Below are 22,819 nucleotides of genomic sequence, written 5' to 3'. Positions count from 1 at the left end.
AGGCAAGAAAGCGGATTCAATTAAAAGAAACATAGCCAATGCTTGTCCTTCCTTTCCCAAAGCTCATCAGTGACATTCCAAATTCCTCATTTAACAGATCTCAACCTGTGCTCAGAAGACCACTGGCACCTTCCAAGAGCTGCCTGGCCTCACCTGGGCTTTCTCATTTGATAAACCACATCCATGACAGGCCAGGCCCTTCCCAATGCCCAGCCATGGGGTTACTGAATTGCTCTGGACTGGTGAGGGCAAGGCAGCAGCTCTGAGACAGGAGGGCAAGTACCCACAAGGGGTCTGCCCTGTGAAACACAGCCACCGCTGCAAAACCAGCTAAAAATCCTGTGTGACAAGGGAGGGATTCCACAACTGCTCTCTCTGATGGCCTCACAGCATTGGTCTGGTCTCTACAACACTTGTTTTCCTCAAGCTGTCCCCTGGGACAATGAAGCCCAAACCCACAGGGAAGAGGACCTCAGCTGCTAGAGTATACTTGTTGCTCTAGAATAGGAGCAGTGCAAGGCTTATTATTAACAAGTTCTCTCCTCATCTGTTTTACAGACTCTCCTACTTGACCAAATGAATTTCAGACCACTTTCTGATGAGAGTTGGTTTTTAAGAATGAAAATGTTTATTGCATTTTGTGTATTTACACCCCCAGGGATGTGTGCCCCTGCCAGACCATCCCCCTAGAGCAGGCAGGTATCCCAGATAACCCAGTATCACTCAGAGAGGAGGGCAGGCATGGGTGTGTGCTGTGCTCACCTTATCTCTTAGCCACAAGTGAGCCCTCTGTGCCCAGAGAAGCAATTAATGTACCTTACTCCTGCTTCCCTCTGAGTCATGGAGAACTACAGAAATTAAGACAAATGCACTCAAGGCACAGGGGGAATTCCTTTTATTTACAAATACTGGAGAAGAAGGACCACACAGGTCCAAACTGCCAAAGCCCCTGAAGCTTGTACAAACAGGTCACTCTGACCACAGCACGCTGCTTCTGTTTGGTTTATGGAAGGAGCAGCTGTGTACAAACTTCCAAATCCCTGACTGCTCTGCTCCAAACTCCAAGCTAAGGGCAAGTAGAGGCTAGCCAGAGACTTCTGGGGCCACTGAGCCCATGCTCCTCAGCCACTGGGCTGCACAACTTGGGTAGTCTGGGAGGAAAGGGCAAAGCACTGGAACAGGGCCTCCACTGACAGTCCCTGGAGAGCACATTCAAAATAGGAAAAAAAGTCACCATGACAGCAGTGAGTTTCTCCTCCTCTTTTTGCCCTGTTCAGCAGCTCGTTAATAGGCTCATCATGGAGCCAGGAAGATGGGAACAGCAGTGGATCCAAAAGGAGCATATGTTTTGGGGGGTGAAGGGAGAAGGAGGGCAAACTAGAAAATGTCGGCTTCCTGGTAAGAAATTAGTTACCCTTCCCTCCTCCAGCCTTGGCAAAGGATACCTGGGAGCTGATAAACTGATCATTCTGGTAACTTCCACAACGAATTACACCAGCAGATCCTTTAACAGATAAATATGGTGCTAAAGGTGGGAATTCAGCAGTTTCCCAGGGGAGCTCTTGACACCAACGGCCCTGTCTGCCCTACCTCGCATGTGGCTCTTTGGGGAGGAAGAGATTAAAAGGCTGATTTTGGAAAGTCCTCAGGATCTTCTCACTAGCAGGGTCTTCTGTGTCTGGGAGAGTACTGAACTGCAGCCAGAGGACATGCTCAGGGACAGAATCCTGACACAGGTGCACCTCCTATCACCACAGGCTCTCCCAAGGGTCACCTGAACTCCAGCCCCATTCTCCTCCTCTGACAGCCTGGATTTGTAGTTTTGCTGTCTGGGTTTTTTCCCACCCTCAGTGCTCTACATAATTTTGACATTTCTTAGGCCTAAGGACAACAGGGAAATCGAGAAACAGCAGATGTGTTATTCCCATTATTTCAATTAGTCACCTCATCTTAGAAAATGACACCTCTACTTTAAATGTTTCAACACACATTTTCCCATCTTTGCAGTATGTTAAGATGACCTAAAACCACTGACTTCTAAGAGCCCAAGAGTTTGTTAGAAGCAGATTAGGTTTTTGCAGTTGGGCAGTAACCCCTTCTCCTTTTATGAGATTAGTCTGAACATTGTGAATTCCAGGGGGAAGCAAACCTCTTCTGTACTAAGGAATTCAGCAGGCAGAAAGAATATACAATAAACAAAAGCTGTGATTTGTCCAAAATATTCTACCACTCTTCTCCAGAGCACCACATAGCAACAGCACATTGAAAAGAAGGGAGGAAGATTCAAACATGAATTCATTTTTTCCCCCAAGAATGGATTGTAACTTTTTATATGCCACAGGAATTCAAAGCAAGGCTTTTATTAAGAATTTTTCTTTGAAGTAGTTCAGAACAGGACCTGAGTATGTAGGTGAGGTTTATGTTAAGCAGGGACTAGGGATGCTTTTTTTTTTTTCCTTCTGGGGCCCCGACTTAAGCACTTTTCCCTCTCTGTGTGCAATCATTCCATTCAGCTGAATGGGGCACCAAGAACATGCAACCAGCACAGCTGCTCAAACCTGGCTCCTCTAAAGAGTTCTCCATCATTACCCTGGGATTAGATTACTCACTGATCTGTACTTTCAAGCCATTTCTCCTCAGAAAAAAGTTTGATTCAGGGCTCCTTGTTGGAATAACTACAATGCTAAGGCTATACTTGTTGCATTCGCAGAGCCTCCCAGCTTTTCCCAATTCACAGAGGGGACAGTGCCACACCCGTTCTGGATTCCCTACAGGAAGCACAGAAATGTTAGTAGGACCTTGGTAATTATCCTGGCACAAACCTTTAGCAATACATTTCCTACAGACACTGTGATTTAGCATATGATTTTCTCATCATTCAGTGTAAAACAGAAACCAGAAACAAAAGCACAATTAAAAGGATGGTGAGAAAGAAAGCCATTCTAGACAAAGGTGATTGTTTAGAATGTTTGGTCTTACCCTGAAACCAATTGCTCATCAGTTAGAGGACATTGGTCTCTGAAATGGGAACATGGCCATAAACACAAAACAAAACACAACAAAAGAAAATAAACGAGGCAAGTACACAAAATACAAAAGAGAAAAAAAAGAGATCATATTAAAAACTAGGATGAACTATTAAGGGTTAAACTCCTGTAAAGGAAATATAACTGTTGAGGACAGACTAAAGTTAATGGAAGGTGAATTCCAGGGATATACTGCAGGCTGTTTGACAACATGGAGAAAACAGGCTAAGGTAATTTAGTCCTTGCACTAGCAGTGGCTGCTACCATGTGTTTTCCCACAGTACACAGCATTTATGGAGCTGATTTCCATGACACTTTTAATTCATGCTTACCTTAAGAGAAATAGAAGAGGTTGGAGGCTGATTTAGAGCAGATTCTAAACCTCAGTTTCCTTCCTAGACTATTGCTATCACTTCCACCAAAGAACCTCCCATGCAGCCCCAAATGACCACAGCTCTTCCCAGCTGGCTCTAGGGCTTCCATACCCACAAGACTTAGGAAAAGAAGATGCCAAGTGTTTGTTGTTGCAGGATTCTGTGAAGGGCCTGGCAAACACAGCCACCACTGCTCCTGCAGGGACCCACACAGCAGGCACAAGGCTGGCCAAACTCACAGCACACTGAAATCCTTCTCTGCCCCTCTCTGTGCCCCAGGCAATAAGCACAATTTAGGAATAGGAGATTGAAAAAGCTTTCAAGGCAAAGAATCCTAAACCCTTCTTTACAACAGGTGTACAGAGCAGGACTGAATTAGCACCTGTACTCACTTTTACATCAGAAACACCTGTTTCCATTTTAACATTCCAAATGCCACTTCTTCCCCCAATTAAGATTAAGAAAGGACTTGTTTCCTGAAACAACTCCATAACAGTACTGAAAAATGAATCTGATAAAAACTTTATACTAACCCACATGAGAAAGGGGAGGCAAAGTGAAAACCTCCAACAATTACTTAATACAAAACACAGCAGATTTCTGCCAGTGATGATGAAAAGAGAACCTAGAGAGCCCAAATGACAAACTACACAATGAGGTGACATTACAGGAAGGGTGTTTCAAGGAATGGGTGCATGAATGGAAACGCACAGGCTTACAGAAAGGAAGCCTTTCAGAACAAATACAAGAAAGAACACTGGAGTCCAGTGAAAGAGGGACAGAGGAAACAAATGTTATCACAGGAGAACTACTGTTTGTTAGACAGGGACATTTAAACCCTTGTTTGTCAGTAACTTGGGGTTTTTATAACAGAAGTGTTTGCTAAATTTGCTAAAACTCCTCCAGTTAGTCAGCTCTGCTACAAAAAATGCAAAGTCTGCTGTAACATATGTTACTATAAGTGCCTCCTCATTAGAATATTTGCTTGCTGGCTATACCGCCTTCAGAAAAACTACAAAAAAAACTATTCCAAACCAATTTAACATAGCATTATTTTATGGCTTCAAAGGAGTAATTGCCTCATATTTTTTCAGGGGAAAGAAAGAAGACTGGCAGGCCTCTCCATAAACATTGGGAGGGGGTGTATTCCTGGTAAAATTCTCAGAAACTGAAGGATGTTTTTGAAAATGATGAAAGGCTGAGAAGAAGCCAACAAAGAGAGACACTTGACAAGCAATTTGTTTTGACAGTGACAGTCTTCTGAATACCTTTTTGTTGCATGGCCACCATCAACACACCTCAAACACTTCTGCTGCTCAACTTGCTTTCAGCAGGAAATAAAATATGTACTCTGAAGACCCAAACACAGCTCCGTGGAGCAGAAATGAATACAAACAAACACACCCCAGGAACCTGGAGGAAGGATTATCATGAATAGGCTGCCATTGTCTATAAAAAAACCAAAAGCATAACAATGACCAGGAAATTGAGCCTGGAGGCTAAAAGAAATCCAATTATCTATACAAATATGCTACATGGAAATGGAGTTAAGGCACCTAAACTGATCCAATTTTGTCCCTCTTGAGAGCATTAAAAAACACATGCACCTCAACTGCTCTAGGAAAGGTCAGCTCCGAAGTCATTGATCTGGCTTCCAATAGCTCAGGGGAAAAAGGAACAGTAAATCTTACCTAGGACACAATTGGTGCTAGATTACTAATAAATTAAAGACAGCCATCCAGTATAAAAAAGGATGACTCCAGCCCTCTTAGGAACTATTGCAGCTACAAGATAAATCTGAAATAACCTTTGTACTGAGCATGCAGTGGGAAAACCCCAACCCTACAACATTATCAAACTTGCCATACACCACCAACTCAACCTAGCAGTCTGCCCACTCCACAGCTTCAGTTTGCGCCACCAAAAACACTCATAGGTGCTCCTGACATGCAGGGATTGAAAAGAACCTTTTAGCAACTCTTCCTCAATGAAATGTTCCAAAAATAATACAAAACCATTTCATAAATTATTTTTATTGTGGACAATTTCAGACAGAAAATCATCACCACCAGAAAACAGACTGGACTTCATGCTGATGACCTCTCTCCATGGACTGAGTGCACTGAATGTCCAGGAAGGGAACTGCTGCACTGCAGAAGAAGGACCTTACAGGGATGGAGCTGCCACCGAAGGAATGGCTCTCACAAAACCAGCTGCTCTATTCCTGGTCTCTACAACCTGATCTTCAATGGAAACACACAAACTGAAGCAAAAATTCATAATGTTGGTGAGGAAAAAAAATCAATGATGATATTGGTTTCATGGCATATGAAAGTTAAACTCCTTTCCTTTCCCACTTCACAAAGCAGGTGCATCTCTCTCCCTCCAGGGGATCTGCATTTTTCTGCCTCCTCTCTCCCCTTGGAATCTCTTCTATTCCAAGGCACCAACCTCTGTTACTCCTAAAATTGCCTGATACAAATCAAAGTTGGAGCAAGCTGCTGCACAGTTTTGAAGATACCTTTTTGTCTTCTGCTGGATTAAAACTTGCATATTTTTTCCACCTGTACCAGTCAGTGAAAAATATGAACTTTGCCAACAAAGCTCCTCTTGTCTAATTTAAATTAACAGCACTAAGTACATAAAGAGCATCAGCATGTTCTTCTACTAGCAGGTACCACTGAAGAGGACACATTTAACTGCTACATCAGCTGTGCGGGATGCAGGGGACTTAAGAGTGATGATTACACTGCTGCTGGGAAAAAGCTTTCAGTAATCAAACTGGAAACAAACACAATATTGAAAAGGACTTTGAATTTCAGAAAGCAGATGCCCAGCCACATAAGCAGAACCAGCAGTGTGCTAGACTGCAACATCCAGCATCTAGAAGAAATAAACTTTCAGAGCAGGAGAAATGCTGCTGCTCTTCTATTTCCCTTTTCATATGCATGGGAGATATAGACAGATCTGAAAAAATTCTTTTATTAGTAACAAATATCTGACCAGGAGATTAAGCATGAACTTTCATGCCCAGTGTTCTGGATATCACTACAATGAAACAATCTAAATATTTGTTTAGTGTACGTTACATGCCAGCACATTCAATTTAAAAATCTGCTTCAGGAAAACACCTGCAGTTTTCTCACCTGACCATCATTTGAAATTATAAAAGCTTTTCCTACATCTCTGCAGTAACCACATATTGTCTCACACTAATTCAGCAACACAGGCAACATATAATAAACACGGCCACACATTAAGTGCTTTGTCCAACCTGCCTAAACAGCAGAGGCAACAAGAATCAGTGTCAGACAGAAGTTGGTATCATTCCAACACCTTCTTAATCTGCCTAGGGAACTTTTAGAGCCAGGGGTTTGAACAGCCACCAACAAAACCCCTGGGATAACCAGCAAACGTGAGCACTGGACTGTCCACAGCCCAGCCTGAAAAGCCAGTCACCAGTTCCCAACCATACAAATGGTCTGCTCCCCCTGCAGCTGTGCCCTGTCCATGCTGCACTCACTGGACACCAAAGGTTGTGTGTGAAGGTTTCAAAGGCATCAAAAGAGGCAGCAGATACAAATTACCTCAAGCAAAATGTGTTTTCGTAAGATCCCAGTCCTGGAAAATGAAATTAACCGATGATGTTTACAGTCATGTGGGTGATTTTAATTTCAGCTAAATCATTCTCTGTCATAACATTAACAACAATCTTACATTTATAAAGTGATGATTACTTCTTTAGTCCTCTTATAAAAGAGAAAAGCAGCAAATACCTCTTTTTTATTAATATTGGAGATTAAAATACTTATCAGAAAAAAGATCTGCAAGTGAACTATTGGCCAACAGACAAAAAAACTTTTTCTCTCCCAGATTTCTATCCTATCTAGTAGTGATAAATTTAGAACTATGCAGCAGATTTCCAATGTTCAGCAAAACTAATTAGAGGGTCCATAAATACATACATACATGCTGAACACCACACTCCCTATTTTCAGTGCATTTGTTACCCTCTGATTTCCTGTACTTAAAAAACTCTCTTCAAGTGTCAGTTTCCTTTGGAGCCACTGTGTTACTCCACTGACACAACAGCAGCTCTGTCTGGAGAAACAAAATTAATTATTCATTAGTGCACAGCAATTCCATAAGACCACTACATGAGCTAGGGAAGAAGTTGAGACAACTGAAAAATAAATCCAGTTGGGAGTAGGCAGGTAAAGAAAAGTGGGATTTTGCCAGAGGATTAATACTCCTACTTTTGAAAGGGCAACATTGCCTTTCTAACCAGCACAGAATAGCTGACCTTGCCCAGGAAACAACAGATTCAGCAGCATTCCCTGGTGAGACAGTCCTCTTTACTAAGCACTAAGTTGCTCATAACTTGATATTAAAGCATTTTTTGGCCAGGTTGTCTTCTATAGAGTCCAAGAGAATGTGCTTAGGAACTAGGAGGCAAGAGAGCAGGAGGCTGTCTCTCCTCCATTTCAACCTCTTAGGCAGAAGAAATGTTTTCCCTCCTACCTGGAGTCCCCATCTTGATCTTCTGTGGTGTCACCAGAGCCATTCACAGCATATCGACTCCTTGGTTTGTCTGAAGCAAAGAATAAAGATAAATTTACCCAGGAAAAATCTGCTTAATGTGTTTGTATGTTTTTCTTTTCTCACTCAAAAGAACATTAAAAAAATAAGAGACAATTTTTATCATTCAGGGGATGACAAGGAGAAAGTGAAACATTCACAGAAACTGACAGAGGTAACAGCTTGTAGTGCAAGAGTGAAAAGTAAAAGTCTGACCAATGCAATTTCCCTCCTTATTGCTCAGGTTTTGGGACAATTACAATGCTCTCACAGTCACAGGAAGGGAAATCCTTTATCAACAAAAAGCAGGAGGGGGTGGTGGCAGGGAAACAGTCAGCAAAATAAACAACTTTTCATATTCCACCTATAAAAGTGGAAAGGGAATTAGAGATGAATCTGTCTTTATAAACTGACTCACAACCTAAGCAGGGGTTGTGAGCCACTAGCACAGAACCCAGACCACACAGCTCCACCACCCTGCAGCACCTTTAGGCCCTGCTCTGATACTGGTCCCAGGCAGCCACAGGCATTATCCCAAATCACGTGCCTCAAAGCAAGAGGTGCAAGCAGTGCTGGCACCTGAATAATCCCATACTCCTGTTTTCCAGGAGAAATTAAACCTCCTCCAGCACAAAATTCAAGACCACAGACTAAAATTTTTTAATTCCTACTCATTATTGGTTAAAGCTGATAGTGTTTACTGAATCACTTCTTCCAAATCAGTGCCTTCCTTCTCATCCTGCCTCCTCCTTCCCCTGCAGCTCCCAAAACCCTGGTGAATCCCAGGGATTTACCTGCCCCAGGGACAGAGGTAAGGTACCAGGTGGACAGTGACACCTGGCACTAATGTGGTTCAACTGATGGATGAGAGGGATCCCAGGGCACCTGGGGGGAGTGAGGGCACTGCAGGGCAAGGGCTGAGAGGTGCAGAGTCCCATGGGGAGCTGTGAGGGGGGCCAGGTCCTCATGGACAGGGGGAGTGAGGGGAGCCAGGTATAGATAGAGAGTGTGAGGGGTGTCTGGGGGGGATGACAGGTACCCACAGTGTGAGGGGTGTGTGTGGGGGATGACAGATACACATAGACAGTGTGAGGGGTGCGTGGGGCATGACAGGTACCCACAGAGTGTGAGTGGTGTGTGTGGGGGATGACAGATACACAGGGACAGTGTGAGGGGTTGTCTGGGGGGCATGACAGGTACCCAGAGAGTGTGAAGGGTGTGGGGGGGGATGACAGGTACCCAGAGAGTGTGAGGGGTGTGTGTGGGGGATGACAGATACACACAGACAGTGTGAGGGGTGAGTGGGGGAGATGACAGGTACCCAGAGAGTGTGAGGGGTGAGTGGGGGATGACAGGTACCCACAGACAATGTGAGGGTGTGGGGGGGTGGTGGCAGGTACACACAGACAGTGTGAGGGGTGGGGGGGGCAGGGATGACAGATACACACAGACAATGTGAGGGGTGCGGAGTGCCTGGTGAGGAGTGCCAGGCCCCATGGACAATGTGAAGGACGTGAGGGGGGGTTCCGGGCCCCCATGGGGGGTGTGAGGGGTCCGTGTGGGGTGCCAGCCCCCCAGGGGAGGATGGCAGGCCCCGGCGGAGGCTGCTGCGGGCCCGGGGCAGCAGCAGCTCCCGGCGGCGGCACTTACTGTCCTGCGCGGCGGGGTGCTCGGCGCCGCGCTGGAACGGGAAGCGGAACAGCAGCTTGTTGCCGCGGCTGCCCGAGCTCACCAGGATCACGCTGATGGGGCTGGTGCTCTCGCCCATGCCGGCTCGGGCTTCCCGCAGGAAGGGCCCGGCCGCTGTGCCTTCCGCTTCCGCCGGTACACGGTGCGGTCGCCGCTACCGGCACCGGCGGCACGGCGCGGCTGGGGCGGCTGTGCCCGGGGCCGCCTGTGCCCGGGCCCTCCGCCCCACGGCCCGTGCCCAGTGCAGCCAGTGCCTCCAGTTCAGACCAGCACCTCACACACAGCCCCATCCCCAATATAGGCAAGTGCCCCCAGTTCTGTCTAGCATCTCATGCCCCCACAGCTTGTTCCCAGTACAGCCCAGTGCTCCCAGTTCATACCAGCACCTCTGCACGCTCATAGCCACAGCGACATCCCCAGTTATCACCAGTACCTCACACACAGCCCTGTTCCCAGTACAACCCAGTGCCCCCAGTTCAGACCAGCACCTCACACACAGCCCTGTTCCCAGTACAGCCCAGTGCCTCCAGTTCAGACCAGGACCTCACACACAGCCCCATTCCCAGTACAGCCCAGTGCCTTCAGTTCAGACCAGGACCTCACACACAGCCCCATTCCCAGTACAGCCCAGTGCCTCCAACTCGCACACAGCCCCATTCCCAGTACAGCCCAGTGCCCCCAGTTCTGACCAGCACCTGACACTTGACTTTCTCTCAACCACCCCAGTGTCCCATGGACACCACTCCCTGTCCCACACACTCCCAGTTTATTCCCGTGCTTGACATGCCTGCAGCCAGCATCTTCCAGCTCAGCCCAGTGGCCCCAGCATGGCCCAGCACCCCCAGCTCAGCCTCGTACCCAGAGAGCGTATGGTGGCCCCAGCCCTGGATCCCTCCACAGGGGCTGCAGGATCCTGGACCACTCAGTGCTGTTATTTGGCCACTTTGGGTCATTTGTGGGCTTTCAGATGGTTCAGTCATTAACTCCAAAACTTTCCTGAGAGCTGGTAACAAAGAGCAGTGAGAGCTTATTATGTCCCCCACATCCAGACCCCCCCAGGTTATCATCCTCATGGAAAATTGGACAGGTGCTGGAACTGCCTGGGGCTGTGGTGGAATCACAACCCCTGGAAGACTTCAAAAAACATGTAAGTGTGGCACTTTGGAAGGTGGTTTAGTGGTGGGCTTGACAGTGCTGGTTTAACCTAACACCTTGGAGTGTGTGTGTGTATAGGGATTTTTCAAAGTGCACTCAGTCTGTCATGACTCTTCTCATGACACTTTCCCTCTTTTTTTTTTTTTTCCACATCAGCAACTTTCTAGTAGCAACAGGAAAGAAAAGAAGCGGTCCATAAAACAGTATTAAGTAGGGTGGCTCATTGATAATTAGAGTGGGAATGGAAATAAAGGAACACTGGGTAAAGCCTGCTGCAATGCCTCTTTGGGACATTTCAATCAGTTTTTTGAAATAACATTTCTGCCTTTCTGGAGCTAATTACACATGTGCTGCACACTGAGCAGAAGGATAAATTAATTGTGAGAACAAAGGTAATTTGTTGTGGGTTGGAATGAGGCCATGGACGCTTTTTCCCTAGTGAGAGAGGAACTGATGATCTCTCCTGGGTTTGCCATGGACAAAAGATGGGATGCAGGAGCTGAATGTGCATCTCCACCCTCCCTGTGCCAGCCTGGGTGCCACTGAGGTGGATTTGCTGGTGGAGAATCCCTCTGTCTTCCCTTCCAGTCCCTCTCCATTCTTCCACCATCTGGCAGTAGATTGCTTCCATCAGAGCTGCCAAATCCAGTGTGTCAATATTGCAGATGAATGATTGCAGAGGGCTTTTCCAACCTTAATGATTCTGTGACACCAGGGTTCCTGCAGGGGGGCAGCTGTGGAAGTCAGACCTGTGGGCTCCCCATGACCATGGAAAGGCTGGCTTGGCCTTGTTGTCCATGTTTACTTCACTACTCTGATACACCCTGCCTGCCTCATGGTTCCTGTGCTTTTACTCCCGCCTCTGTATTAGGAAGGGTGACATTACCCCCCTGGCAGCAGTCTTAGTGCCTTCATATTTTTTTGTGTCTAAGCAAGATCAGAAGTTATCAGCAATTATATTTGAGGATGCCCTGGGATTTTATGCACATTCTTCTGTATTTCATTGCATTACTTAGATGCTTGGACACTCTGAGATATCCCCACTCTGGGTTTTGCTCTGCAGTCCCCCCAGGGACAGAGGACAGAGGTGGGTGGCTGAAGAGGGAGATGAGCAGCCCCAGCAGGGTATAATCTGCAGGGCCATTCTGCACAAGGCCAGTGATAACAATTGAGCAGGAGAAGTCAATGCTGAGGGGAGAGAGTTGTCCTGGGGTGATTAAAGACCAGTCGTGTTATCACAGCAGAGCACTCCTTGTACACCAGCACCCGGCTGTCATGTTAAAATTTCAGTGTGCCTACTTCAAAATATAATTTTACTTTCTCAAATAATAAATTATAGGCCTATCTGTCATTCCCAGCTCTTGGAAATTTAGTTGTAGTTAGCCTTGTCAATTAAAGCAATGATTGCTAGTTCTTCAAGCCCTGGTAGAAAATTGAAGAGTAAAGCCAGGATTTAGACTCTACTTTCCTGGCTTTCAAAATGTAATATGCCTCAAATATTTCAGAGTTAGAGCAGATATATGTCCCCCCCCTTATCCACAGCATTCTCCTTGAGGGGAAGGCAATTCCTGTGGATAATACAGGCCCGTGGGGAAAGTTATCCCTGATCTCACAGTGATGCCATTCAATTGGATTTACAGTCAGGGCTGTTGGAAATTAGAATCCCGCTTTTACAATTAGCTAACAGGTCTGTTGCTTACTTCTGCTATTTAAAATGAGAAATTCTGGTAGCTGGCTTTTGGAACAGATTTTGGATTTAAAGAGACCTACATTAATTTAAAATAAAAATCCCCTTTGGTGATTTCCTGACAAAGATTCATGACCTGTCCAAAGGCTGACATTCTGCAGTAGAGCTGTGGATCATCATGAGAAGCAGCAGCAAGAGAGGAAGGCAGGGTTGGTGGGGTTTCCCAGAGGACATGTCTTCCCTACTGGCCCTGTGACAGAGGAACAGCAGCAGTCATGTTGTCCAGCTCTTTGCATTCCTGAGGCCAGGACCCCCTTGTCTCACTACCCCATGGGTAGCTGGAGCACTGGAATGAGGAATTTGGCTGAGAGGTTCATGCAAAGTCAGGTCATTTTCCATGTCACGTTGTGTTGAGGAGCAGACTTCTCCCACCAGGCTTGTTCCCACAACAATCCCCAGCACAGCCCTGGTCCTGACTGAGCAATGAGCTTCTTCTAGCAAACCACTGTCACGTTTTGGCTGCTCTGGCATTTGAGATAGTGCAGGAGTAACTCTCAGAAAAATAATTCAAATTCCCTAATGATTTCAGTGATGATGAATTCTCCTGTGCAGACATCACTCTGTGTGCACACAAACCTGCAGCCACAGAGAAGCAATGCCCAGGTTACACAGAATAGGAAGGGATCCTCATGGTCTGTGCCTTATCCCTGTGTTTATCTGGGTCACAGCTTGGTTGAGTAACCCCTGATTAAAAGCACTCTCACTGAGGAGAGCTTGGAGCACTGCTATGCAACACAGCGCATAAGAGGCAGCACTTTGGGGAGGAGACAAAAACATTATGTAAATGGATATTTCACAACAGCATCTATTTTTTCAAAGTAAATTTTCTATGAGAAAACTGCAGGTTTTGGAAATGTGTGTAGCAAGGGATGATGACCAGAGCCTCTCTTGGTACTGCCATCCATTTAAGTTGTATAAACTGAATACCATGTTGTCCTTGCCTTGGCTCTGCCCATGCTGTCAGTGGCACTTTGAACTGGAGACTGCACAGCTCTGCACCTGTGTAGCCAGAGTGAGCTCTGGGTTTTCAGGGGATGTGTATGGCACTGTCAAAGGGAAGGTATACAAAGAGCCCTCTGATAATATTCCCTGTGGTAAAACAATTGTCCTCCTTGTGTCTCAGATGAGTCTGCTTTCATATCCCCTCTTAAAGTGAGTGAATTACCCAGCCCGTGGTCAGGAGGACTAAGGAGGAGCTGTGGCACTGAACACAATCTGAAAATAAATCCCAGAGGAGTTGTTGGTCTCCACGGAGGGGATGATAACTCAAGATCCCCAAACCCAGCCAGGCTTGCAGACTCAGAGGCCCCAAGTGCTTTGTGCCTGCCTTTTGGGAAAGCCCAAGGTTTATTCTAATTTGTGTGACAGATGGCATGCAGAGAAGCTTAAATTAGAGCCCAGTGCAGAGTACAAGGGGTGGGTCAGAGTGCCACTTGCCCCAGCTAAGTGGGGGCACCAGAGGATACAGAAGTTGCTGTCTGACCCCGTCCCTGGTTCTGACCCTACCACTGGTTCATTCCCTCTGAGCCCAGAATGCAGTGGCAGAGGCACAGCCCCAGGAAATGAGTGTCTCTTTGTAGTGTATGGATCAACTCCTACAGGTATGGACACTACCCAGAGAGGAGAGACCTGCCCATGTGACAGCACAGAAGAGATCCCTGCCATAAACACACACAGTGGTGCCACCTCAAACCCAGCACCTTTCCAGCAGCACAGCACAGCTCCCTGTGGCTCCTGAGGGGCTCCAGGGCACGCTCCTGTGTGACACCTGTGCTCTGGTACAGGTCTCCATAGGCTGGGCATGCCCCAGTCCATGCACCACCTAGGGATCATTATCCCTAGAAGGGCTTTCCCGTTAGCAGGATGACCATGGCTGGGGAACACCCTCTGTGGCAGTGGGTAGTGCTGCTGTCAAATGCAGACACAACTCTGCCTGACACACACCAACCTTGTCCACAGGGCTGCTTGGGCAGAGAACATTATCTGACCCCTCTGACTGTACCAGCCAGTGCTCTTTGCACAGCTGCCAGCTCTCAGTGGTGTCTGATGTCTGAGGCTGCTGCAGTTTATCAGCATGGCAAAGAGATTTACCTCAGCTTTATGTGCTGGCAGGATATTTAGTCCCAAAGGTTCTGCAGCAGCCATCTCCAGGAGGGTATTTCTTTGACACTTTGCCCACTTATCTGTGATTACAGATCTGTGCTGGTCTTTGTTTTGCTTGTCGTGTCCTTCACCCAGCCAGGGCCCGTGCCCTGATGGTACCAGCCATCTGCTGTGAGACCAGGAGCTCTTGTGCATGTCCAGCACACAGCATAACACAGCCAGCACTAACTGGAGTGCTGAGGGCTATTTTACAGTGCAGGGAACAACTAACAGTAAGATCACACAGTTAGAAATCAAAGATGTGCAGTTTGAAGATTATAAAAAAGGAAATCTGACTGGGCTTTCTCACACACACTTTTTTCTAGCACCATACTCAATTTCACAAACTCTCTATTCCCGTATCCAAAGTAATCCTCAGGCAGCAATTGTAAAGTGAGTACCTAATTCTTTGCAAGAGGCTGGCAAAGTGAAGTCCTGAAGCAAATGGCAAAATCTGCACTTACTCTTAAAAAATCAGGATTTCATTTCTCCTCTGGGCTGCACTACAGACCTCCCAGCCTGTCCCTACCACTACCTACAAAGCATTTTATGTGAAATATTGCACATATGCTGGAATTGGCTGGGTCAGAAAGGCCCAGAGTCTTGTGTTCACGCCTGTGACCCTAGGGGGAAAATGCAGATTCCTCTCCAGGCTCCTTAGTGTGCTGGAGCCCACTGCTTCTCAGCCTAGAGATGTGTCCTAATGCTCATCAATGGAATTTTGCAGCATTATCTCTCTGCTCATGTATCAATACGTGTCCAGACAATTTCTTTGGACCACACAGCTGTTAGGTTAAGAAGCAAGAAGCTGATAAGGCCAGCAGGCAGGGAGGACAGTGTGCTGGCCCTTGCCAAGGTAGCCATTGCCTCTCGGGAGATAAGTGACCCCCAGTCCACAGTGAGCCTCTGGAGTGACCAATGAGTGTGGACAGGCACCAAGGTCCTCTCCCCCCTTCCCCTTTATAACCAGGGCTGCCAGGGGCGTGAGTCCAAACCTGCTCTGAGCGGTCACTGCAAGGAGACAGAGCCAGCAGCTCCTGCACAATGACGCTGACCCAAGCCGAGAAAGCCGCCGTGGTCACCATCTGGGCCAAGGTGGCCACCCAGGCTGATGCCATTGGGGCAGAATCACTGGAGAGGTAAGGCCCCAGCAGGCCTCCAAAGAGGGCTTTGCTGTTGGGATGCATCTCCTGTAGAACTTCAGAGAGTGAGAGCAGGCTGGGACCAGGGAGACTTGATGAAGAGTTGTGCTGTTTGATATGTTATCTTCAGGAGTTATATCCGTGCTACTAAATGCTTCACAACCTAGCAGTAAACCGTGATTTTTTAACAATTTAATAGGTTTATTTTTTCTTTATAGCCATACAGAAGAATTCATAGCCAGAAGCACTGGTGAGGAATTGAAAGTCGTTCATACTCAGTGTCCTAAACACCATTATCCCTGTTAGGGGATAAACTTGAAGTGGTTTATTGTACAAGTGATGTACTTTCTCTTACAGTTTTTATGCATTAAGAGAATAGCTGTCCACTAAATTCACTGGATGCTCAGTTTCCATTGTTACAGTTGTTAAGTAACAAACTGTTAGGAAACAAGACAGCTGGACCCCCTGCATGAAGCATGGCACAGTAACTCAAAAGTCCATACCAATTAAGCAAGCTGACATAAAAGGATCTGGAAATTATCAGATACTTTTATGTTATTCAAAGTGATTTAAATGCTATTTACAGCTCAGTATAAAGTATTGTGGTCCTCCTTTCAGGATTCTGAGTACCATTCATATAAATTCTTGTTTTTCCATTTTCGTTTGAAGGTCCTAGAAACTTCGTTGTAATATAATACAGGAAATTTGGTGACAAGTTGGGGCTTTATTTCTTAAAAACAAAACCAAACAAAATCAAACCCAAAACTACATTAAGTTTTAAATAATTTTTAACACTTAATTCTTCTCTAGTACATACAGATAAACCTGCTGTCTAATCTGCATGTGCTGCAAAAGGTTTACACTGCACTTGTTCTGATGTTTTACCTCCTCATACCATTTTTCTGCTGACCCTCTTCCTCATGTTCTCCTCCAGGCTTTTCTTCAGCTACCCCCCAACAAAAACCTACTTCCCTCACTTTGATCTGAGCCAAGGCTCAGCTCAGCTCCGTGGCCATGGCTCCAAGGTCATGAGTGCCATCGGGGAGGCTGTGAAGAACATCGATGACATCCGCAAGGCTTTGGCCAAGCTCAGCGAGCTGCATGCTTACATCCTCAGGGTGGACCCCGTGAACTTCAAGGTGAGTGAGCACAGAGACTTTCAGGGGTGGAAAGGTGGTCCTGCCATCACAAAGATGGTCCTGCCATCACAAAATTAGAGACCACAAGTCATGTGGGCTAATGGCAGTTTGATCCCTGACTGTGCTGCACAGCTGGTTTCTCATATCACTTTTAACCTGAGATTGAGTCTTTTAATGAAAGTTCTGGCCCAGTACAGGCAAAGACCTCCTCAGGGAGTTCCTGTGGTTTGTGTTAGATTAGAATCTCTGCTGGTTTTGCTGTAATTCATGAATCTGCTTCATACATCAAGCTCCATCACCTGTCTTGAACAAAATTTTAATAAATTATAAACAGTCCCACTTTGTTGCACTTGAGGAAGGAAAGGGCACATGGAAGAGGGAGTGGGATCAAGCAGTGCCTTTTGCCCTATAAAAAAGACAACTGTTCTTCACTCCCATCTCAGGAAGCAGCACTGCCTGGTTGGGACATGTAGCTGTCATCCCCAAGCACACTGAGCCCAATGTCCATTGCAGACCCCTACACTGATACCTGGCACTCATTGTGATGGATTTCATGCTGCTTTCCCTTACAGCTGCTTTCCCACTGTATCCTGTGCTCCGTGGCTGCCCACTATCCCAGTGACTTCACCCCAGAGGTTCATGCTGCGTGGGACAAGTTCCTGTCCAGTATTTCCTCTGTTCTGACAGAGAAGTACAGATAAATGGCCTCAACAGAGGATGAGGGAGACCCATCCACAGCCCAGCCCTGCTGCCAGGCTCTGGGATATCACCCCTTCCTGGGCAGCTCTTTAAATCCCTGCTGTGGGGGCTCAGTCATTTGCAAAACCAATAAATAATTCAAATGTGAGCTATGGCTCTGTGCTTTCTTCTCAGTATGTTCTGCCCACACCTGACTATTCAGGCAGGGGTGTTCTGAAATGTCTACACAATATGGAAGGGGAAATATTAAACTTTCTAAACTCATGTAGTAATTTATATACTAATGAACTCATACTAATTCATGTGCCAGTTCAGTGGGGATAACATAACATTCAGTGGGAGCAACATAGCATTGAGCAGAAGACCAGAATGGGCTGGAGCCCTGTGACTGCAGCTGCTCACCAAGGTATATCCTCCACAGACTGTCTCCAGGCTGACCAGGAAAGAGTCTTTTACCCTGCTAGGACCTATCCAAAACCCATCCCAGCCTATTGGGACCAAACCTGCATTGCAATGCAGGGCATTGTCCTCTCATTGTGCCTCTCTCCATGGGGTAGGGATGTGGTATCTGATGTGTTTCTTCTGTGGGTTAACCCCACTGTGCAGCCACTGCACCCCAGCTGCCCACTCACCTCCCCCCTGCAATGGGATGAGGTGAAGGGCAAAGGAAGATAAAAGCAAGAAAAATTTGGGTCAAGATCAAACAAACAGAAATAATTGTTTAGTATGTGAAGACTAAGTGGAAGCACAAGGAAGAAAACAAAACAGGGGATGCAAAGGCAATCCCTCACCACATCCCATGGGTAGGCTGATGTTCAGCCAGTTCATGAGCAAAAACCATAAATAACCCCCCTAAAACTCCCTCAAACCCCTTCTTTTCCCTTTCATTGCTGAGCAGGGTGTTATATGGTATGAAATACCTCTTTGATTAGTTGGGCCTATCTGCTTGGCTGTGTCCTCTCCCAGCACCTCAAAATCTATTCCCTGGGTGGGGGCAGGTGAGAAGCAGAGACAGTCTTGATGCTGTGCAATGCTGCTCAACAAAATCTGGAATATCAGCCTTTTACTGGAGCAGTTTGGCCAAAAAACTGAAGCACAGGACCGTGTCAGCTCCTGTCTCAGAGATTTCTGGCATGAAACAGTGGGTGCAAAGCCTTCAGCCTGCTCTGATGGCCACCCTGAGCCAGCACTGCAAGTGGCAGTCCTCATCTCATCCATGGAATTTAGGGACTGTGCTTAGACAAGGGGGAGAAACGTGATGTAGAAGCTCTCAGGCCAGCAAATAGCTCTGAACATCTAAATGTCACCACAGCAGCTTTTAAACATTCTGCATCCATTGCTGTCAGGTAACCTGGAGGTTTAAATCCATGACTTATGTGCTAGGTCAGCATCTGGCGTGTCCCTTACCCTGTGTTTGCACCAACTCCCTCCTGCAGAGGCTGAGAGATGGATGTGAGAGTCAGAGGAAATGGCCTCAAGTTGTGCCAGGAGAGGCTTAGGCTGGATATTAGGAGAAATTTCTCCACTGAAAGCCTTGTCAGGCACTGGCACAGGCTGTCCAGGGCAGTGGTGGAGTCCCTGTCCCTGGAGGGATTTAGCAGATGTGAAGATGTGGCTCCTGGGGACCTGGTTTAGTGTTGGCCTTGGCAGTGCTGGGGGAATGGTTGGGCTCAAGGATCCTAGACACCTTTTCCAACATTAATAATTTGATTATTCTAACATTCTGTTATTGTATGACCAGACACCATGGGGCCTGAGGGATTTCCCAGCATTTCTGGGGAGAGGCAGGAGCACACATTGGGGTGGGAAGAAGGGAAGGAGTCCAAGACTGACAAGCATCACAGGATGGACTTTGGGAAGACCATGAACCCAAAGGGGAGGCTGTTCCTTGCCTGCATTTCTCTGGAAGGGCTTGTCCATGGCTCCTACTCAGAGGCTATGGGGCTCTTGGGGCAGAGAGGGGCTGGATGTGCCAAAGTCTGGAGGGGACATGGGACACTTGTGGGACCTATCTCAACACCTACAGAGCCAAGGAGGACCCTAGCCTATCCATGGAGAATGATGATCACAACAGCAGGTTTGGGGACATGCCAGCCAGGATGGACAAGGCTGTGGCACCCCTGAGACATGCCTGGGGCTGCTGCTGTCCAAGAGGTAGCCTGGTAAGGTGCTGCCCCCTGCCCCATTCTGGTGTTGAGCTGGTGCAGTGGGGCAGGACAGGCAGCTGGGACCCCCAGGGGCCTCCTTAGGGCAGGGCCCCCCGAGGCATCTGGGGCCCCCCAGGCAGTGCTGCAGCTGCTCCCAGGGCCCGGCCATCCCCCCGCCCCTCGGTGTGATAAGATAAGGTTGGGGGAGGTGCTAGGAGCTATAAAAGGCGTCCCTGCAGTGCTGCTGCCACCAATCCCTGCCCACTCTTACAGCCGCCACCATGCTGACCGCCGAGGACAAGAAGCTGATCCAGCAGATATGGGGAAAGCTGGGTGGCGCCGAGGAGGAAATTGGAGCTGATGCTCTGAACAGGTACAGGCCTGGGGACTCCTTGGGAGAGTGGGACCAGGGGATGGGAGCCCCACGGAGGGGCCAGTGTGGTGGGTCTGGCTGGGGTCAGCATCACTGACTGTCCCACTTCCCCAGGATGTTCCACTCCTACCCTCCAACCAAGACCTACTTCCCCCACTTCGACCTGTCACCGGGCTCTGACCAGATCCGTGGCCATGGCAAGAAAGTGGTGGCTGCCCTGAGCACTGCCATCAAGAACATGGACAACCTCAGCCAGGCTCTGTCTGAGCTCAGCAACCTGCACGCCTACAACCTGCGTGTGGACCCCGTCAACTTCAAGGCAGGCAGGGGGAATGGGGGTGGAGTCTGGGGACAGGGATCAGAATGGGGGGACAGGGAGGAGGGGATGGGGAATGGAGACTGAGGGACAGGGAAGGGGGGACAGGCATCGGGATGGGAGCCGGGGGATGGAGGACAGGAGATGGGGGATCAGGGTGGACGGCAGGGGATGGGGTACAGGAGGTGTGAGACAGGGCCCGGGATGGGGACACGGGGGCTGGAGTAGCGGTGCTAAGCCCCGTTTTTCCTTGCAGTTCCTGTCGCAGTGCTTGCAGGTGTCTCTGGCTACCCGCCTGGGTAAGGACTACACCCCCGAGGTGCACTCTGCCGTCGACAAGTTCATGTCGGCCGTGGCCAGCGTGCTGGCTGAGAAGTACAGATGAGCTGCCAGCCGTGCCTGTGTACCATCAATAAAAAAAAATATTCTTTTGCTGCAGCAACGCGTCCGTTTGTGCCGGGCCCGGGGGCTGGGCTGGGGTGGGCTGGGGGGTGGTAGTGTTCCTGCTGGAGGGAGGGGGCTGTGGATGGGATGGATGAGGTACGGGAAGGGCAGCACCAGCCCTGGGCTCCCTGGGTGTCCCCCAGGGCCCTGCTTGCTTCCAACCCTCCCCAGCAAGGGATGCAGCTGATGGCAGGACCCAGGGAATGAAGCTGTGCCTGCATCCCTGCAGGGAGCAGGGCGAAGGCTGTGCCAAGACAAATGTGATCCTTGCATTCCCCTGAAGGATTCCTGGGGGGTGATGGGGGTGTAGGATAAATCCTGCCAGTCTCTATCTATCAAGATGGATTTTTAAGACTTTATTAGGAGTGCTGCAGGAGCTAAGTGCTTGCATGAGCTCCAGAAGCAATCTGAGAATTCATGGAGTGAAAAAGTCCACCGCAGTACATTAAGCACAAAGACTGTTCTGGGATTCAATCTCCTGAACCACAAATCCCAGTCAACTGCCAGGGAAGAATTTCCACACCTGACCCAGGTGTCTGCTCTCCCCCTGGGACCTGGGCAGGGTAGGAATGGGATGGGCAAAGCTGCAGTCCAGTATAGGGACACTGGTGTCAGGACTTTGGAGCCTGAATTTTAAAAGAATCATTGATCACAGGTGGCGGGCTATGAGATACTAAATTAGCCCTGGGTTTGCTCTGTGCTGTGACACCAGAGGAAGGAGATGAGAAGCTGCAGGAGTGAGGTGCCTGAGTGTCCAGGTGTGGGCAGGAGGCAGGTGGGGGCATGCAGGGACCCTGCCTGCTCACAAACAGGCCTGGCAGCCCCTGAGCGTGGCAGCACCTACGGGGGTGAACCCACAGCACTTCTGCTCCATCCTCAAACACACCCCAGTCCACATCCCAGTGGGCTCATGTGCATTTACACCTGCTTGTTTTTGTGCCACCAGTCTGAAGGGCACTGCTGCCTTGGCATCTCTCCCCACGCACACACATGCAGCAGACACTGCCCTGCTGCTGCTTTCCAGAAAAACCAGCCCCCCCAGCCCTCCCTCCCCACTCTGAAATGGTGCCAGACCAAGCTAATCTCCCCCAAACACAAATGATAAGCACCTCAGCCATGGAGGAAACACGGGTGTGAACTGTCACTGCTAGTCTGCGCCACCTGCCGAACCCACTGTGAGCTCCGCGATCCCCCTCACCCTCCTTTTCTTCCTCACCACCTTCATTTTCCTTGTCCTTGTTACATTCATCATTTGGAGCACACAGGGCTCACCAAAGACCACAGTGATCTTCCCGAAGCTCTTCCAGCAGTGCCCAGTGCCCATCCCGTGGCTCTGCCCAGTGTGCCCCCTGCTCAGAAGTCAGGGTCCCCCAGTGCCCCAGAGCAGCAGGGCCAGCACACCCAGTGCCCCAGAGCAGCAGGGCAGTGCAGGGCAGGGGGCTGGGGCAGGGCAGCTTCGGGCTCTGCTGGCAAACAGACCTGACAGTGGCTCAAGGAGCTGGGGCTGCAGAGGACACGCACTGTGGGGTGGTGTGGGGTACACGGGTGTGGGGTGTGCTGAGGAACGAGAGCAGGGGGTGCAGCAGGGCAGCCGTGGACACGGATGGGTTGGATGGCAGAGGGCTGAACAGGGACAGCACACGCGTGTGCAAGGACGTGTAGATGGCAGCTGGCAGTGCGTGTAGGGGCAGTGTGTGTCCTGGGGCAGCTCGGGGTGCGTGTGCAGGCTGTTGGATGGTCAGTCTGTGCATGCAGGAGCACACGGAGCCCCGTGTGGGGGCGTGGGGCACAGACGCTGCTGTCCCAGAGAAAATCCAGGCTGTGCCAGTCCCATGCCAGGGGACAAAC

At 48.6% G+C, this 22,819-nt stretch overlaps 3 protein-coding genes across 6 annotated transcripts in view; 2 read left to right on the top strand and 1 right to left on the bottom strand.

Moving 5' to 3' along the window:
• The window catches only part of NPRL3 (NPR3 like, GATOR1 complex subunit), a 41,671-nt gene extending 31,885 nt beyond the window's left edge, over positions 1 to 9,786 (bottom strand). Inside the window, exons 1-3 of one of the 4 annotated variants that reach the window (XM_059862247.1) lie at positions 9,629 to 9,786; positions 7,922 to 7,991; positions 2,980 to 3,018 (exon numbers count right to left, since the gene is read on the bottom strand). In XM_059862247.1, coding sequence (XP_059718230.1) covers positions 2,980 to 3,018; positions 7,922 to 7,991; positions 9,629 to 9,746 — 227 coding nt within the window. In that variant the 5' untranslated portion in view covers positions 9,747 to 9,786. The remainder of the gene's footprint in view (positions 1 to 2,979; positions 3,019 to 7,921; positions 7,992 to 9,628) is intronic. The other 3 variants (XM_059862250.1, XM_059862249.1, XM_059862248.1) reach the window with 3 other exon arrangements.
• A 5,843-nt stretch (positions 9,787 to 15,629) lies between these two features.
• LOC132335400 (hemoglobin subunit pi) lies at positions 15,630 to 17,778 on the top strand. The gene is made up of 3 exons (XM_059861928.1): positions 15,630 to 15,850; positions 16,788 to 16,992; positions 17,565 to 17,778. The coding sequence occupies exons 1-3, from the start codon at positions 15,756 to 15,758 to the stop codon at positions 17,691 to 17,693; spliced, it is 429 nt and encodes a 142-aa protein (XP_059717911.1). The 5' UTR covers positions 15,630 to 15,755; the 3' UTR covers positions 17,694 to 17,778.
• Positions 17,779 to 20,051: 2,273 nt separating this feature from the next.
• On the top strand, positions 20,052 to 20,965 carry LOC132335231 (hemoglobin subunit alpha-D). The gene is made up of 3 exons (XM_059861527.1): positions 20,052 to 20,211; positions 20,326 to 20,530; positions 20,784 to 20,965. Exons 1-3 carry the CDS (start codon positions 20,120 to 20,122, stop codon positions 20,910 to 20,912), a joined length of 426 nt encoding a protein of 141 aa, XP_059717510.1. The 5' UTR covers positions 20,052 to 20,119; the 3' UTR covers positions 20,913 to 20,965.
• The last annotated feature ends 1,854 nt before the right edge of the window (positions 20,966 to 22,819 follow it).

The sequence above is a fragment of the Haemorhous mexicanus genome, chromosome 17, assembly GCF_027477595.1.
Source record: "Haemorhous mexicanus isolate bHaeMex1 chromosome 17, bHaeMex1.pri, whole genome shotgun sequence".
NCBI classification, from domain to species: Eukaryota; Metazoa; Chordata; class Aves; order Passeriformes; family Fringillidae; genus Haemorhous; species Haemorhous mexicanus.
Note: the sequence above shows the minus strand (reverse complement) of the source record. Positions and strands in the feature narration are given on the sequence as shown.

What these genes read in the sequence shown, in the direction of transcription:
- LOC132335400 (XM_059861928.1), top strand. Translation starts at nt 15,756, where the DNA reads ATGACGCTGACCCAAGCCGAGAAAGCCGCCGTGGTCACCATCTGGGCC. An exon ending in GGGGCAGAATCACTGGAGAG is followed by an intron (nt 15,851 to 16,787) that starts GTAAGGCCCCAG and finishes GTTCTCCTCCAG; the next exon opens with GCTTTTCTTCAGCTACCCCC. An exon ending in TGGACCCCGTGAACTTCAAG is followed by an intron (nt 16,993 to 17,564) that starts GTGAGTGAGCAC and finishes TTTCCCTTACAG; the next exon opens with CTGCTTTCCCACTGTATCCT.
- LOC132335231 (XM_059861527.1), top strand. Translation starts at nt 20,120, where the DNA reads ATGCTGACCGCCGAGGACAAGAAGCTGATCCAGCAGATATGGGGAAAG. An exon ending in GGAGCTGATGCTCTGAACAG is followed by an intron (nt 20,212 to 20,325) that starts GTACAGGCCTGG and finishes CCACTTCCCCAG; the next exon opens with GATGTTCCACTCCTACCCTC. An exon ending in TGGACCCCGTCAACTTCAAG is followed by an intron (nt 20,531 to 20,783) that starts GCAGGCAGGGGG and finishes TTTTCCTTGCAG; the next exon opens with TTCCTGTCGCAGTGCTTGCA.